This window comes from Thamnophis elegans, chromosome 3 (assembly GCF_009769535.1).
Source record: "Thamnophis elegans isolate rThaEle1 chromosome 3, rThaEle1.pri, whole genome shotgun sequence".
In the NCBI taxonomy this organism is placed as follows: domain Eukaryota; kingdom Metazoa; phylum Chordata; class Lepidosauria; order Squamata; family Colubridae; genus Thamnophis; species Thamnophis elegans.
The window spans coordinates 5,319,394-5,334,352 of record NC_045543.1 but is presented as its reverse complement, the minus strand read 5'-3'; the positions used below and the strand labels follow the sequence as shown (position 1 = coordinate 5,334,352).

Genomic DNA, 14,959 nt, shown 5'->3' with positions numbered 1-14,959 from the left:
AAAGAGACTTTAGTGCAGCTGAATCCCCCCCCAGGGTCTTTCCCACACTCACAGAATAGCATCCTTCAGTGGGACAAATTATTAACTCATGAATCCTGATCTTGCCTTGGATTCTCCAGAATAAATTTTGGGGGGTATCAGGGGATAAAGAAGAAGGGAAAGTTCCATTGCACAAGTGCCAATATTGGATTTGATCACGAAATGCTTCTGCCCGAATTCTGCAAATCGGAACAGCCTCATTTGCTCTGCTGACCTTCCGAGAAAGGCTTATGTGAAAATTCTTGATCAATCAACAGTGAGGTGTATGAGAAATATTAGTTGCATGTTTAGATTCAGAGGTGGGAGCTACGGTCCATGATTTGTGGACTTCAACTTGCAGAATTCCTGAACCAGCATGGCTGGCTCAGGAATTTTGGGAATTGAAGTTCACAAGTCAGAAAGGGGCCTTCGTTACCCACTCCTGGTTTAGAGGATTAAAAAAAAACTAGTGCAAGCAGGAGTACATTTTAACTCTGCGTGACCCGACAAATGCGCGAACGTCAAAAGCGTGCCGACAAAACCGCGGCGCTAAAACCGCGATGTCAAAAGCGCGCCGACAACAGCGCGATTTAAGTTAAGATAAGGTTTAGGATTAGGTTTAGGGTTAGGGTTTGGTTTAGGGTTACAGCGCGCTTCTGTCGGCGCGCTGTTGTCGGCGCGCTTCAACGCTCATTCGTCGGCGCGGTTTTGTCACCGCGGTTTAGTCAGGCACGCTTTTGTCGTTCGCGCATTTGTGGTGGGACCTTAACTCTGGCCTTCCTGCTTTTATGTACAGGTACACCAAGGGCATAATCCAAACTAAATTATGCAGCTAGTACTTATTAAATTTAAAAGAGTAGATTTAAGGATGCAGTTAAGCTCCTTTTATGGAAATGCAAGTTTCTGACTGAATTATATATTGTTGATGAGATGCAGTCCACAATTCTGTTAAGTTAGCCATACTAAACGAAAGAGGCTACTTCTCAATTACTACTTCTCAATTACAATAATTAAAGTATTAACAATTATAATGAATAAGTAATGTATCATCACAAGTCACTGTTTCCTTCATAGTATCTCCAAACTTTTAATAGCAACTGTCATTGTGTTTATACTATTCAAGACATCAATTGTGGGTTCCACCACAAAACCGCGTTCGACTAAAGGGCGCTCAACGAAACCGCGTAGCTGACATCATCACAGCCCAACAGCGAGAAAAAAGCACGCTGTAAACGCTAAACCTAAAATTAACCCCTAAACCTAAACCTAACCCCCCTAAACCTAATCCTAAACCTAATCCTTAACCTAACCCTAAACCTAACCCTAACCCTTAACCTAACCCTAACCCTAACCCTTAACCTAACCCTAACCCTAACCCTTACCTTAACTTGAATCGGCTTGCTTTCAAAGCGCTATTTAAAGCGCCCTTCTTTCTCCGCGCTCGCTGTTGTCGCCCTGCTAATGACGTCAGCGACGCGGTTTAATCGGGCGCGCTTTAGTCGAGCGCGGTTTTGTCGTGCCACGCAATTGTGATGTAGGAGGTGTCCTGAAATTCTGTATTAAATATCTGATTTTGATGCTAGTTGATTCTCATATTAAACCCATATTTAAACAGCCGATAACCATAGGCACAGTTCTGTATGCATGCCAACAAGTTTTGTTAACACATATGCAGTATATATGGAACAGCAGACCTTGGGCAGTATGGAATAATGAACGGGGGGAATTAATTCAGTGCCACTGCAGGCCAGATCTTGATGGACATGGTTGGTGTTATGACAAAGTGAATCCTGAGCTAGCTGAATAAGCCAACTTTAAATACAATCTCTAGGCATCTATCTCCAGACAGAGCCCTCCAAACAGTACTGATATGGCAGGCTATCCCTAAAGCAGATTGCCTTAGGTATGAAATTGAAGTTCTGACCCAAGTTGATAATTAGTTTGGACTGTATTCACACCAAGGAGAACAGTTTCTGAGAGGTAGTTTCGATCTCCCATACCACTGCTTTCAGAGGGCAGACGCAGAAACAGGCCATAGCAGCTACATTTGTACAAAGTAGGCAGAAAACTAGTGTAAAACTGAAAAAACAAACCAAGTCAGCCTGCTTCACTTTCTATTCATTGTTCCTACTCAAGTAAAGATAAATTTTTCAAAGAAAATTGGCTAATATTCTATCCCACCCCACCCCTTAAATATATTTTCTTTTTCTGAAGTGCTGGTGATTCTCCCAATCATTCTTGGCAGAATGAAAAGGGGGGAGAAAAAGATAATGTAACATTAAGTAGGGAAGAAGGGAAAGAAGGTAGAAAAAGAGGGAGAGGGAAAAATACTTTCCCACCCTCCCCAACAGCAAAGCCTAACTTGTAGAAATTAAGTTAAAAATCAGTAAAAGCGGTAATTTGGGGAACAATAAAAAGTTCGTCACAAAAATGTGTGTTTTGGCCAGCTGGCCTACTACTACCCTGGCGATAACATTGGGAGGAGCATGCTCAGAGCATTCTCATTCCTCGGCTTCTCCAGAGCTGCAATCCGATTCAGTTTGCCAACTTCCATTTGCCAGCTGGGCACCTTCTTGGTCATGTGACGACGTGCGTGTTTTGTCAGGTGATCGCTACGCATAAAACGGCGGTCGCAGACTGGGCAGGCAAACTTCTTCTCCCCCGTGTGGGTTCTGCGGTGGCGCGAAAGCTCATCGGAACGGGCAAATTTCTTATCGCAACCTTCCCAGCTGCAAGTGAAAGGTTTTTCTCCTGGGAATAGCAGAATGGAGAAGGAAAGACCGTTCAAAAAATAAGTTTGTTGGATTCTCCAATGAGGTTATTAAATATGTTCTATCAAGTAAACAAAAGGAAAAACAGAAGTAACCAGAAGCTTTTTCCCATCCTGTAAAATAGACCACAATTGTGCTGCAGCTCTTACAAAGGCTATTTGGGGAAAGAAAACTTTTTCTAGGAGTATATTTTACAAATACTGATAAGATATAGGAAGTTCAATCCTCTTAGTGTACAAGTCGTCCTTAACTTACAGCCATTTGTTCGCGACCCGTCAAATGCGCGCCCGACAAAACCGTGGCGAGAACCCTGCGACGTCGAAAGCGCTCCCACAAAAGAGCGCCGACAAAACCGCACCCACAAAAGCGCAATTAGGGTTAAGGTAAGGGTTAGGTTTAGGGTTATTACGTTGTTTTCGTTGTTTTTTGATGACGCGCTTTCGTCGGCATGCATTTGTCGGCGCTCTTCTGTGGGCGCGATTTTGACCTCGCGAGAAAACCGGTTTGACCTTGCGAGAAAAACCGCGGTTTTCTCGCTGTGGTTTTGTCGGCGCACTTTTGTCGAGCACGCATTTGTCAGTGAACCCCATTTGTTTACTGACCATTGAAACTTGTAGCAGCAATGAAAAAAAAGTGACTTATGACCATTTTTCACATAATCATTGCAGCGTCCCCATGGTCAGGTGATCAAAATTCGGACGCTTGGCAACCGGTATGTATTTAAGGACGCTTGCAGTATTCCGGAGTCATGTGATCACCTCTGGTGAACTTCTGACAACCATGATGCTGACTTAGTAACTGCAGTGATACAGTTAACACCTGTGGCCAGGAAGGTCATAAAGTGGGGCAAAATTCACTTAAAACTGTCTCGCTTAGCAAAAGGAATTTTGGGCTCAACTGCGGTTGTACGTCAAGGCCTACTTGTAATACCTTGTTTCCCTGGGTTAAGACCTCCCCGGATAATAAGCCCAACTAGGCTTTTGAGCGCATGCACTAAAATAAGCCCACCCCGAAAATATTGCATCGCAGCAGCAGCCATGATGTGACTTGTCTCCTGCACCTGAAAAATAATAAGACCTCCCCGAAAATAAGGCCAAGCACTTATTTCAGGGCTCAAAAGAAAACAAGACCCTGTCTTATTTTCAGGGAAACATGGTTTTAACATATCATTAGTGTCAATGGTAAGTTATGAGAGTTTATTTTGTGCTCCTCTTGTAAAAATTACAGGTACGCTAAACATTTTGTTACAAAATGTTCTACACAACTCCAAAGATTCTCAATGTTTGTGGTTTGACCACAAATGGGATCATTCTGAAGCCAATCGATTTTAGAATATTCCACCATGACAAGTTTTCCAATTTTTTGGAGTGTCAATGAGTTTTCCCCCCTTCTTCTACTGTAGTTAAGTCAAGAAATGGGATCTGTAAATACCATCCCCTTTCCCTCCGTGACCTGTCAAAACCGCGCTCGACTAAACCGCGCCCGATTAAACCGCGTCGCTGATGTCATCAACAGGGCGACAACAGCGAGCGCGGAGAAAGAAGGGCGCTTTAAATAGTGCTTTGAAAGCAAGCCGATTCAACTTAAAGTAAGGGTTAGGTTTAGGATTAGGTTTAGGGTTAGGTTTAGGGTTACGTTAAGGGTTAGGGTTAGGTTAAGGGTTAGGATTAGGTTTAGGGTTAGGTTTAGGGGGGTTAGGTTTAGGTGTTAATTTTAGGTTTAGGGTTTACAGCGTGCTTCTCTCTCCGCGCTGTTGTCGCCCTGTTGATGACGTCAGCGACGCGGTTTAGTCGAGCACGGTTTTGTGGGCGAACCCTTTCCCTCTACACATCGTGTAAAGCAGTGGTAGTCAACCTGGTCCCTACCGCCCACTAGTGGGCGTTCCAGCTTTCATGGTGGGCAGGAGGGGGTTTGCTGTAACTCTGCTTTATAAATTTTATAAAGTAAAGTTACTTCCCTACTTTATAAATCACTGTTACGATGGAACTGGTGGGCGGTTAGAAAATTTTACTACTAACGGAGATACAAAAGTGGGCGGTAGGTATAAAAAGGTTGACTACCCCTGGGGTAATTGATAGGACTGCACTTTTTTGCATGTCTGAACATCTTCCTTTGCCTCTAAATCCCAGGCAATTGCATGGTTCCTCAGCTTCCCTAAACATGATACCATGAAGATGCAGTGGAAATATATTCCCACAATTTAAAAAAAAACTGCAATGCCACATCTGGAGAGCAGCATATGTTTGTGAAGAGCACTCTAGTGCATGAGTGTCCAACTCGCCGCATCATGTTGCTGGCATGTGACATTTATTTATTTATTTATTTAATTTGCTTGCATGCCGCCCACTCTCAGAGACTCAGGACAGCTTACAGGTAAAAAAAAAAGGGAGGGGGGGACATACAAAAAAAAAAAAACATTAAAAATTCAACAACATTCATAACTTAGGATGGGGCTGGATAAATCAGCAGCCCCAGGCCTGCCGGAACAGCCAGGTCGTAGTCGCTTTGTGGAAGGCCGGAAGGATAGTGAGGGTCCGGATCTCAGCGGGGAGATCGTTCCAGAGGGCCGGAGCAGCTACAGAGAAGGCCCTCCCCCGGGGAGTCGCCAGCCGACATTGACCGGCAGATGGAATCCGGAGGAGGCCTAGTCTGTGCGATCTTATAGGTCTCTAGGAGGTAACTGGCAGGAGGCGGTCTCTCAGGTAGCCAGGTCCTAAACCATGAAGGTCTTTAAAAGTAACGACCGACTAGCACCTTGAAGCGTGTCCGGAGACCAATGGGAAGCCAGTGCAGCTCGCGGAGGATAGGTGTAACGTGGGTGTATCTAGGTACCCCACAATCGCTCGCGCGGCTGCATTCTGGACTAACTGAAGTTAGTTAACATTTCGCAATGTTTTCCCCGTTTCGAGCAACTGGGGTGGGCGTGGCCTGCGCGGGATGCACCCGGCCGCCAGTTTGACACCCTTACACTAGTTTGTAGTTTTAGTGAACTTGTATACCGCCCTATTCCCCAAGGGAACTCAGGGCGGCTAACAAACTAAATAGGGGAAAGGGGAAATACAAAAAACGAAAAGACAGACAAATACAAACAGATTAAAAACTCGTCAACAGCCGCAACCATTCGAGTGGTGTGAGACTAGTGAGTCTCACACCGCTACAATCTCAATGTTCGTTTTTGATGCTTGACAAGCATCATCAGTGCGATTATAAGGTGCACCACATTCCTTCAGTTCAAGGCGCTAATCGTCACTTATAAAGCCCTTCATGGTATTGGACCTGGGTACTTGAGAGACCGCCTGCTGCCAATTGCCAATTACCTCCAATAGACCGATCAGATCCCACAGATTAGGCCTCCTCCGAATTCCATCCACCGGCCAATGCCGGCTGGCGACTACCCAGAGAGCCTTCTCTGTGGCTGCTCCAACCCTCTGGAACGAGCTCCCGGTGGAGATTCGAACCCTCACCACCCTCCAGGCCTTCCGCAAAGCCCTTAAAACCTGGCTGTTCCGACAGGCCTGGGGCTAAAGAGCTTTTGCCCCCCCCCTCCTCAAATGGTATGGTTGTTGTGTGCTTTTAAATTGTGTATTGTTTTTGTTCGTCTTTTTTATCCCTTATCTGTACCCCCTTCCCTGACTTGGATTGTGAGCCGCCCTGAGTCCCCTTCGGGGAAAAGGGCGGCATATAAGTGCAATAAATTCAATTCAATTCAGTTCTATACATACCAGTATGAGTGCGCAGATGGGCTTTGAGGTGAGAGCTTTTGAAATACGTTTTCCTGCATCCAGGAAAGTTGCAAACGTAATTCCTCCTCCGGGAAAAGTCTATCAAAGGCGTACTGCTTTGGCCAGAGGCAATGAAAACCGGAGCGGGGGCCAGGGGCAATAATTTGGTGTTCCCCACAGACATCACATTTTGTTGGCAGGGGGGTGCCTGGGCAACGGCTGCCTGTGGAAGAACCAGCATGACAGTCCCCTGAGGCATAGAAGGTCCCATCAGGACAGGCTGAGAAACCGGAGCCGTGTGGGGTAAGATGGATTTGACGGTTCCTGGAGCCTGAGCAGGTGGTTTTAATAGAGCGGGGACCACACCTCTTGGTCCGTCCAAGGGGATCATCTGACAGATCACCTGTGGGTTTGAAAGAGGGGAGGGTAGAAGGGAGCTGGTCTTTTGCTGCATATCGTGTTCACAATTCTTTGGGTAGAGAGACTGTTGCAAGGAAAGCCTTGGGATTTCACATCCTTTATTGGCAGTTCTAGGGCAACCTGAGACATGCGAGGAAGATTTGTGTGCAAGTAAAGTGTCACAAGTCGGGTTCTCTGCCGTAACGCAGTCCCGGGAAGCTCTGGAATGTCGCTGGCCTTGGGCCTCCTGCCAGTCTGCGGGCCCACTGTAGCCCGGTAAAACTTCTGGTTTCACTTGCGCCCCAGGAATGCGGGAGTAACCAGAACTGTTGCCTGTGTGACGGATGACGCTAGTTGCCATGGCTCTGCAAAGAGGAGGAACAGGTTGCTCAGTCCTTGATGGCATCTGGCTGGATTGCTTCTCCATGTTCAAAACAGATGGCTGGGTGGCAGTATGAGGACAACCTGGGGGAGTCACTACGCCGCCAGGTACGTTTCCCTTGATTGCCCTAGGTTTTGAGTAAGTAGTTTGGGAGGAGGGCAGTGATGCTGTAGAAGCCTCAACAAAATCAGGACTGTACGGTGGGGTCATGCACTACATTAAAAAGGAAAAAGAAGGAAATCAGCACACACATAAGATCGGTTCCACCACAAAACCACGCTCGACTAAAGCACGCTCGACGAAACCGCGTACCTGACGTCATCACAGCGCGACGAAAAAAGCACGCTGTGAGCGCTAAAGCTAAAATTAACCCCTAAACCTAAACCTAACCCCTAAACCTAAACTCCCGAAACCTAACCCTAAACCTAACGCTAAACCTAACCCTAACCCTTAACCTAACGCTAAACCTAACGCTAACCCTTAACCTAACCCTAACCCTAACCCTTAACCTAACCCTAAACCTAACCCTTACCTTAACGTGAATCGGCTTGCTTTCAAAGCGCTTTTTAAAGCGCCCTTTTTTTCTCCGCGGTCGCTGTTGTCGCGCTGCTGATGACGTCAGCGACGCGCTTTAATCGGGCGCGCTTTAGTGGACCGCGGTTTTGTCGTGCCACGCATAAGATCAACATGACTAACCATAGTTACGGCCATAACTAGTTATGTTTATAATTCATATTCTCTCAGACCTCAAGATACTGGGCTTTTTTTTAAATTCAAGCTATAATGTGAAAGAATGTTTACTCCAATTTTGTATTTTCACTTCATTCTATACTGTCCTATCATTGCATGTTCCAACATTTGCCCTTCCAAAATCACAATCTTATGGTGCTTAGAAACCAATATTCTCAGATGACTCCTGTCTCTTGGTGGGGTTCAGTGGAACACGTAACCCGACAAAAGCGCGCTCGACTAAACCGCGTCTCCAAAACCGCGACGTCATCAACGCGCCCACAACAGCGTGCCGACAATGGCGCGCCGACAGAAGCACGATTTAAGTTAAGGTAAGAGTTAGATTTAGGGTTAGGTTTACAGCGCGCTTCTGTCGGTGCACTTCATCACTCATTCATCGGCGCGGTTTAGAACTTGTGGTTTTGTCACCGCGGTTTAGGTGGGCGCGCTTTTGTCAGTCGCCCTTTTGTCGGTGAACCGTGGGACAATCCCATCCATCTCCTTCAGAAAATCATGCAACAACTATTTAGCAATAGCAGTTAAGACTTAATATACCGCTTCATAGGGCTTTCAGCCCTCTCTAAGCGGTTTACAGAGTCAGCATATTGCCCCCAACAGCAATCTGGGTCCTCATTTCACCCACCTCGGAAGGATGGAAGGCTGAGTCAACCCTGAGCCGGTGAGATTTGAACAGCCGAACTGCAGAACTGCAGTCAGCTGAAGTAGCCTGCAGTGCTGCATTTAACCACTGCGCCACCTCGGCTCTATTTGATTCAGATTTCCCCATGTCATAGGTGTAAAACCTGTATGCTGGGCAATGGTTTGTCTTAAACTAAGTTAACAGGAAATCATTTAAAAAAAACATGGGATGTAATAAACCAAAACAATTAGCACCAGATTGTTTCAACTGCATTTGCAAAAAAGGTATGTACAATATGTAAAAAAAATCTGATACCCATTATCAAAAAAAAAAGTCATCATCCCTCAAGTTTAATAAAGAACTAAGGAGATTAATTGGGAAGAGCCAATTCATGCATATTCAATTTCTTTCACGCGTTTTCTTCTATTTCCTTACCAGTGTGGATAAAAAGTTATAATCCTTGGACATCTCAGACGTAGGTTCATTCTGCACTACAAAATCCCCGGAATCTGAGACAGGGGTTAAAGGTCTTATTTTTAATAGGTCGCCTTTCTGTGATCTTTGACCCCAGGAGCTCATACAAACAAGGGTCTCAACTGCTTCTATGTCATTCCGTTCCAAGGTGCTACAAGTCGATCTTTCACTGTCGTGACGCCTCCGTTCTCGGATGGATTCGTAGATGTCCACAATGTCAACCTTGAGATGAGATGAATCGCCACATTTTAATCATTCAGAAGAAAAGTGAATACATTTTCGCTGTTTGCTTAAACATTCATCCCATGAGTCAACATCCTGACGGACCTCTTTGGAACTCTGGGTGCCAATGCTGGTTCCACCACAAAACCGCGCTCGACTAAAGCGCGCTTGACGAAACCGCGTAGCTGACATCATCACAGGGCGACAACAGCACGGAGACAGAAGCACGCTGTAAATGCTAAACCTAAAATTAACCCCTAAACCTAAACCTAACCCCCCTAAACCTAATCCTAAACCTAACCCTAACCCTAAACCTAACCATTAACCTAACCCTAACCGTTAACCTAACCCTAAACCTAACCCTAAACCTAACCCTTACCTTAACTTGAATCGGCTTGCTTTCAAAGCGCTATTTAAAGCGCCCTTCTCTCTCCGCGCTCGCTGTTGTCGCCCTGTTGATGACGTCAGCGACGCGGTTTAATCGGGCGCGCTTTAGTCGAGCGCGGTTTTGTCGTGCCACGGCCAATGCTAGTTCTTAAAACCTCCTACCCATTGGGTTTGCAAGGGCTAATTAATTAACTCTGTACAATGCAACCATCTCTCACAAATAAAACAGTCTTGTGTCAACCCCTTAGCGGGTTTCCTGCATTTTGATTATTGCTATTTCTAAATACTCATTTCCTAGAGAACCTTTTGGTCTAGAAACCTGCACTGTAACTCTTTGTCATGGTTATCACAGGATCACAAAATACAGAATAAAGCCTCAGCCTTTTGAGCACTTGATTTTTATCTGTGCTAAAAAAATATCTAGAAACCTCTAGTCCCAGGGCCCCAGAGTCTTCAAAACATCCCTCAGAATCCACCAAAACCTGTAAGCCACACTGTGATGTTGAATGAAAAGAGAAAAATTGTATGATACCGAGGGAACAATAATATTAAATGCATTGAATTAAATCACTTTTTTGTCTGAATCCCTATCCTTTTTTTTTTAATGTAAGAATATAATACCTAGTCCTTGGTCCAAAGTGTATTTAGGCAACCTGGTTCTATAGAAACATTCCCCTTTTTATAGGCTATGATCAAATGTGATTAACTAAACGCTACCTTTGTAGCTAAAAAGATAATAGTTATTAACTGCACTGAAGATACCCCCTTGGCTGAATCTTAGTTTTTAAAAAATTAATCAGCCAGTTGGTAATGAGTCTCGTAAGAATACCCAGAACTGATAATCTTTTAATGCCCCATTAAACTATCTACAGATATCATACAGACACTTGAGTAAATACTGAAGTATACAGACTATCTCTTAATAGCTGTTGTATGCAAGTAAATCGAGGTGTAACCAAATAGCCTTCAATATATACACCAGGGGTGGGTTTCAACTGGTTCGCGGCGGTCCCTGCGAACCGGTTGGTCGGCGAACCCGGAAGTAAGTAACTTCCGGGAACGGTGAAGGGCCCACCCGCCCGCCCGCGCTCCTTACCCGGTTTTGACGAGTTCTGCACTTCCACGCATGCGCAGGATGCATACAGCACCTGCGCGATTCTCCGCGAGCAGCTGGATGGCACATACAGCGCCTGCACGAGTCTTCGCGAGCAGCTGGAGCATCACGCAGGCGCTAAGACGCATGAGTGAACTGCGCGCGTGCACGAGGACACCGCCGGCGCCATTCCAACCGAACCGGTTGGAACGGGATTAGCAACCCACCCCTGATATACACTGTAAAAAAGTTGCCAATCACAGTACTCAAATTCACACAAATAGATATATATAGGCACCAAATAGAGTAGATTCTTGATTCATAATGTGTGATGCCAAAAAATATCTTTCACTCAGTGAAATCTATATGGAATTTGCAGTAATTTACAATTACTTAAATTGTAATATCCATAAATGAACTTCATTCGGGAGTGAAAGAAAATTGGAAGTAAAACTTGATACTCAATTACAGTTTGATGCTATTATCCAATGTTAAATTCATGGTAATGATCCGAAACGAATTAATAAATCATCTTAACCAGTGTTTTTCAACCACTGTGCCGCGGCACACTAGTGTGCCGTGACATAGTGTAAGGTGTGCCGTGGGAAAATTACTTTATATATAGTCAATATAGGCACAGAGTTAAATTTTTTTAACATTTTCTAATGGTGGTGTGCCTCGTGATTTTTTTCATGAAAAAAGTGTGCCTTTGCACAAAAAAGGTTGAAAAACACTGATAACTATTCACAGATTTAACATGAAGTAGAAGTTACCGTAATACTAAGCAAGATAAATAATTAACATTAAGGGGAAACCTTCTTTTTAGTTATCAAAATATTTTCCAAGCTGATAAGGCTGGAGAAAAGAAACATTGAGAAGAAGGCTCTTTAGATTCTCTTGAACATTTTGAATTGTAATACAGATTCGTAGCTAGAGAGGAAGGAAGGAAGGAAGGAAGGAAGGAAGGAAGGAAGGAAGGAAGGAAAAAGGGAAAAGCAAGCTGTATTACATTTTGAATTGTAATACAGATTCGTAGCTAGAGAGGAAGGAAGGAAGGAAGGAAGGAAAAAGCAAGCTGGGGCCTCATTTCCATGCAGAAATGCAAGAGCGGAACTGCAACAACCTCCCAAGCGTGTCCTCAGATCACCTCCTTTCACCCAGACACCGCAGTGGCAAACTGTAGATGACACACAACGCAAGAAGCCGCTGCAAATTACAGCCGCACAAATATCGCAAATTCTGCTTCACTCTACTCAACAGCAAGCAAGCATTCTTACGCAACGGTTACGATGTTATTATTATTATATTTTTTGCATTTATTCCTTCCTTCCCGTGCTATTTATATGCCCACTTCTTTACTCTGCTTTTAAAGGGAAAGGAGGACGCAGAAGAAGGCGGGCGACGGACATGAAGATTAGTGGAAACTACAAGGCCCAGAAGGAGGTGAAGCACCTCCTCCTAATGGAGGTGGGAAGATTACTTCCCAGCTCCATGGGGTCCAGAGTAATCAAATATAGTTCAAGGTTTTGGGGGTGGGGGGAAGGAAGGAGTGGGGAGACGTCATGCTTCAAAATAGCCAAGGGAGAAGAAAGGGTGGAGGTCCCTGACTGAGCCAGTGCTGGAAAGCCCTCTTAAGGCGCAATAGCTCTGCCCTCAAATCAGACCTAGCAGGGAATCCTGACAAGAGAGCAATCTTGGGAGGCATTCACAACAAACCTCTGTGTGTGTGTGTGAGAGAGAGAGAGAGGAGGAGGAAAGAGGGAGGGAAACAGAGGGAGGAGAGGGAGTGAGAGAGAAAGGGGAGAGAAAGGGAAAGAGAGGGAAAGAGTGGGGGAAACAGTGGGAGAAGAGGGAGGGGGAGAGAGGGAGAGAGAGGAAGGGGGGCAGAAGGAAAGAAAGAAAGAGGGAGGAAGAGGGAGGGGAGAGCAGGGAAACAGTGAGATGAGAGAGAGGGAGTGGGAGAGATAAAGGGGAGAGAAAGAAAGAGAGAGGGAGGGAGGGGAGAGAAAGGGAAAGAGAAGAAGAGGGAGAGAGGGAGTGAGAGAGAGAGGAAGGGGGCAGAAGGAAAGAAAGAAAGAGGGAGGAAGAGGGAGGGGAGAGCAGGGAAACAGTGAGAGGAGAGAGAGAGAGTGGGAGAGATAAAGAGGAAGGGGGAGAGAAAGAAAGAGAGAGGGAGGGGAGAGAAAGGGAAAGAGAGGGGGAGAGAGGAAGGGGGAAAGGGAAAGAGAGGGGGAGAGAGGAAGGGGGAGAGAAAGGGAAAGAGAGGGGGAGAGAGGAAGGGGGAAAGGGAAAGAGAGGGGGAGAGAGGAAGGGGGAGAGAAAGGGAAAGAGAGGGGGAGAGAGGAAGGGGGAGAGAGGGAAAGAGAGAGGAAGGGGGCAGAGGGAAAGAAAGAAAGAGGGAGGAAGAGGAAGGGGAGAGCAGGGAAACAGTGAGGAGAGAGAGGGAGTGGGAGAGAGAAAGGGAAAGAGAGGGGGAGAGAGGAAGGGGGAGAGAGGGAAAGCGTGGGGAAAACGGTGGGAGAAGAGGGAAGGGAGAGAGGGAGTGGGAGAGAGAGGAAGGGGGGCAGAGGGAAAGAAAGAAAGAGGAAGGGAGGAAGAGGGAGAAAGAAGAAGGGGAGAGCAGGAAAAGAGTGAGAGCAGAGAGAGGGGGTGGGCGAGAGAAAGGAAGAGAGAGAGAGGGAGGGGAGAAAAAGGGGAAAAGACGGTGGGGGAGAGGGAGGGACAGAGGAAGGGGGGAGAGAGGGAGAGAAGAGGAAAGGAAGGAAGATAAGGATGCCCCTCCCAATTTACCAGCTGAAAGAAGAGCACTTACTGTAATCTCCAGGGCATGAAGTCATGCCATTAGCAAAGGAACTGTGCATCGCAGTCAGCTTAAATTACTCATGCTAAAGCACTTTATTCTGCCCACATCAGCCACCACCTAGCCAGGTCTATGCCCAAAGCAAACCCCCACCCACCACCCACCCACCACCACCCCCAGGGCCAATAAAAACTGCAGCCCTCGATCCACTCCCAGGCTCCCTTCCTTCTTAAGCCAGCGTGCCTAAGGAATTGGCCGGGGGGGGGGGGGGAGAAAGAGAAAGCATCCGCCGCATATGCCCCCCGCCCACCCACCCACCAACATTGCCTTACAACCTCTAGTCTTCCAAGCGGGGGTGGTGGTGGTGTTACTTGAAGGAATCTCGCCTCCCCCCACCCCCAGTTCACACGTGTCACTTGGTCCAGATGAGTTGAGGGAGCCCCCCCCCGAGTTCCTAGAGAGCGAGCGCCTTGCAAAGGGTGGCATCGGAAGGGTCGCCTCCCCCCCACCCACCCCCGGCCAGGTTTAGAAGGTCCCCCCCCCCACCACCCGCGGTTGGACCAAGAGCCCCCGGGGCTGAAGGAGAGCGCGCTCCGGTATCTCTCCAGCCCCGCACTTCGGGGTCTCGGATCGCCCCCGCCCCCCTCCCCAAAATATGCATGTTTGCAAAGAATAAGTGGGGGAGCCCCTCTGCCCCCCCGTTCCCACCCGGGGTTGCATCCTCCGCCCTTCCTCCTTGGAAAGCCCCGCCGATCAGATCAGGGTCCCAAGGGGTGGGTGGGTGGGTGGAGGGGGGGGCAGAGGGCACGTCACACGCCGAGCCTCTTCAGGCATATGGAGCGAGGGGGGGGGGGTGGAAGACCCTGCCGCGTCCCCCGTCCCGCCCCGCTGCAGCAACAAGTGGTACTCACGGTAGGGGCATCTCCCATCTCCTCGCTGCGAGGAGGCGCGTGCATGGCGAGGTCTCCCCGCAAGCAGCGGCCGCACGACAAAGCCAGCCGAAGCCACCGGCCAGAACCGCCTCCCCCTTCCTCCTCCTCCTCCTCCTCCTCCTTCCAGGGGAGGCGAGCAGCCAAAACAAGAGGGAAGCGCACCAAAACACTCCATGCAGCGCAGCAGCTGGGAAGGGGCGGGGGAGGAGGGAGGGAGGGAGGGAGGGAGGGGAAAAGAACGAAAGGGGACGGGGAAGAAGAAGGGCTCCGGCCAATCGCCGCCCGAGCTGCCTCTCGGCCAGCCAATCAAGTTCCTCGGGCGGCGTGATAGCCTCGTGCAGCTAGGCTGATAGCAGGAAAGGACCCTCGTGGGCACGTTTCGGCGGCCAA

The 14,959-nt window shown here is 47.4% G+C and overlaps 1 protein-coding gene across 1 annotated transcript; it reads right to left on the bottom strand.

Moving 5' to 3' along the window:
- Positions 1–1,612: 1,612 nt before the first annotated feature.
- On the bottom strand, positions 1,613–14,732 carry KLF11 (Kruppel like factor 11). The gene is made up of 4 exons (XM_032213701.1): positions 14,549–14,732; positions 9,097–9,357; positions 6,512–7,505; positions 1,613–2,769 (listed from the first exon to the last, which is right to left on the bottom strand). Exons 1-4 carry the CDS (start codon positions 14,591–14,593, stop codon positions 2,477–2,479), a joined length of 1,593 nt encoding a protein of 530 aa, XP_032069592.1. The 5' UTR covers positions 14,594–14,732; the 3' UTR covers positions 1,613–2,476.
- Positions 14,733–14,959: the final 227 nt, after the last annotated feature.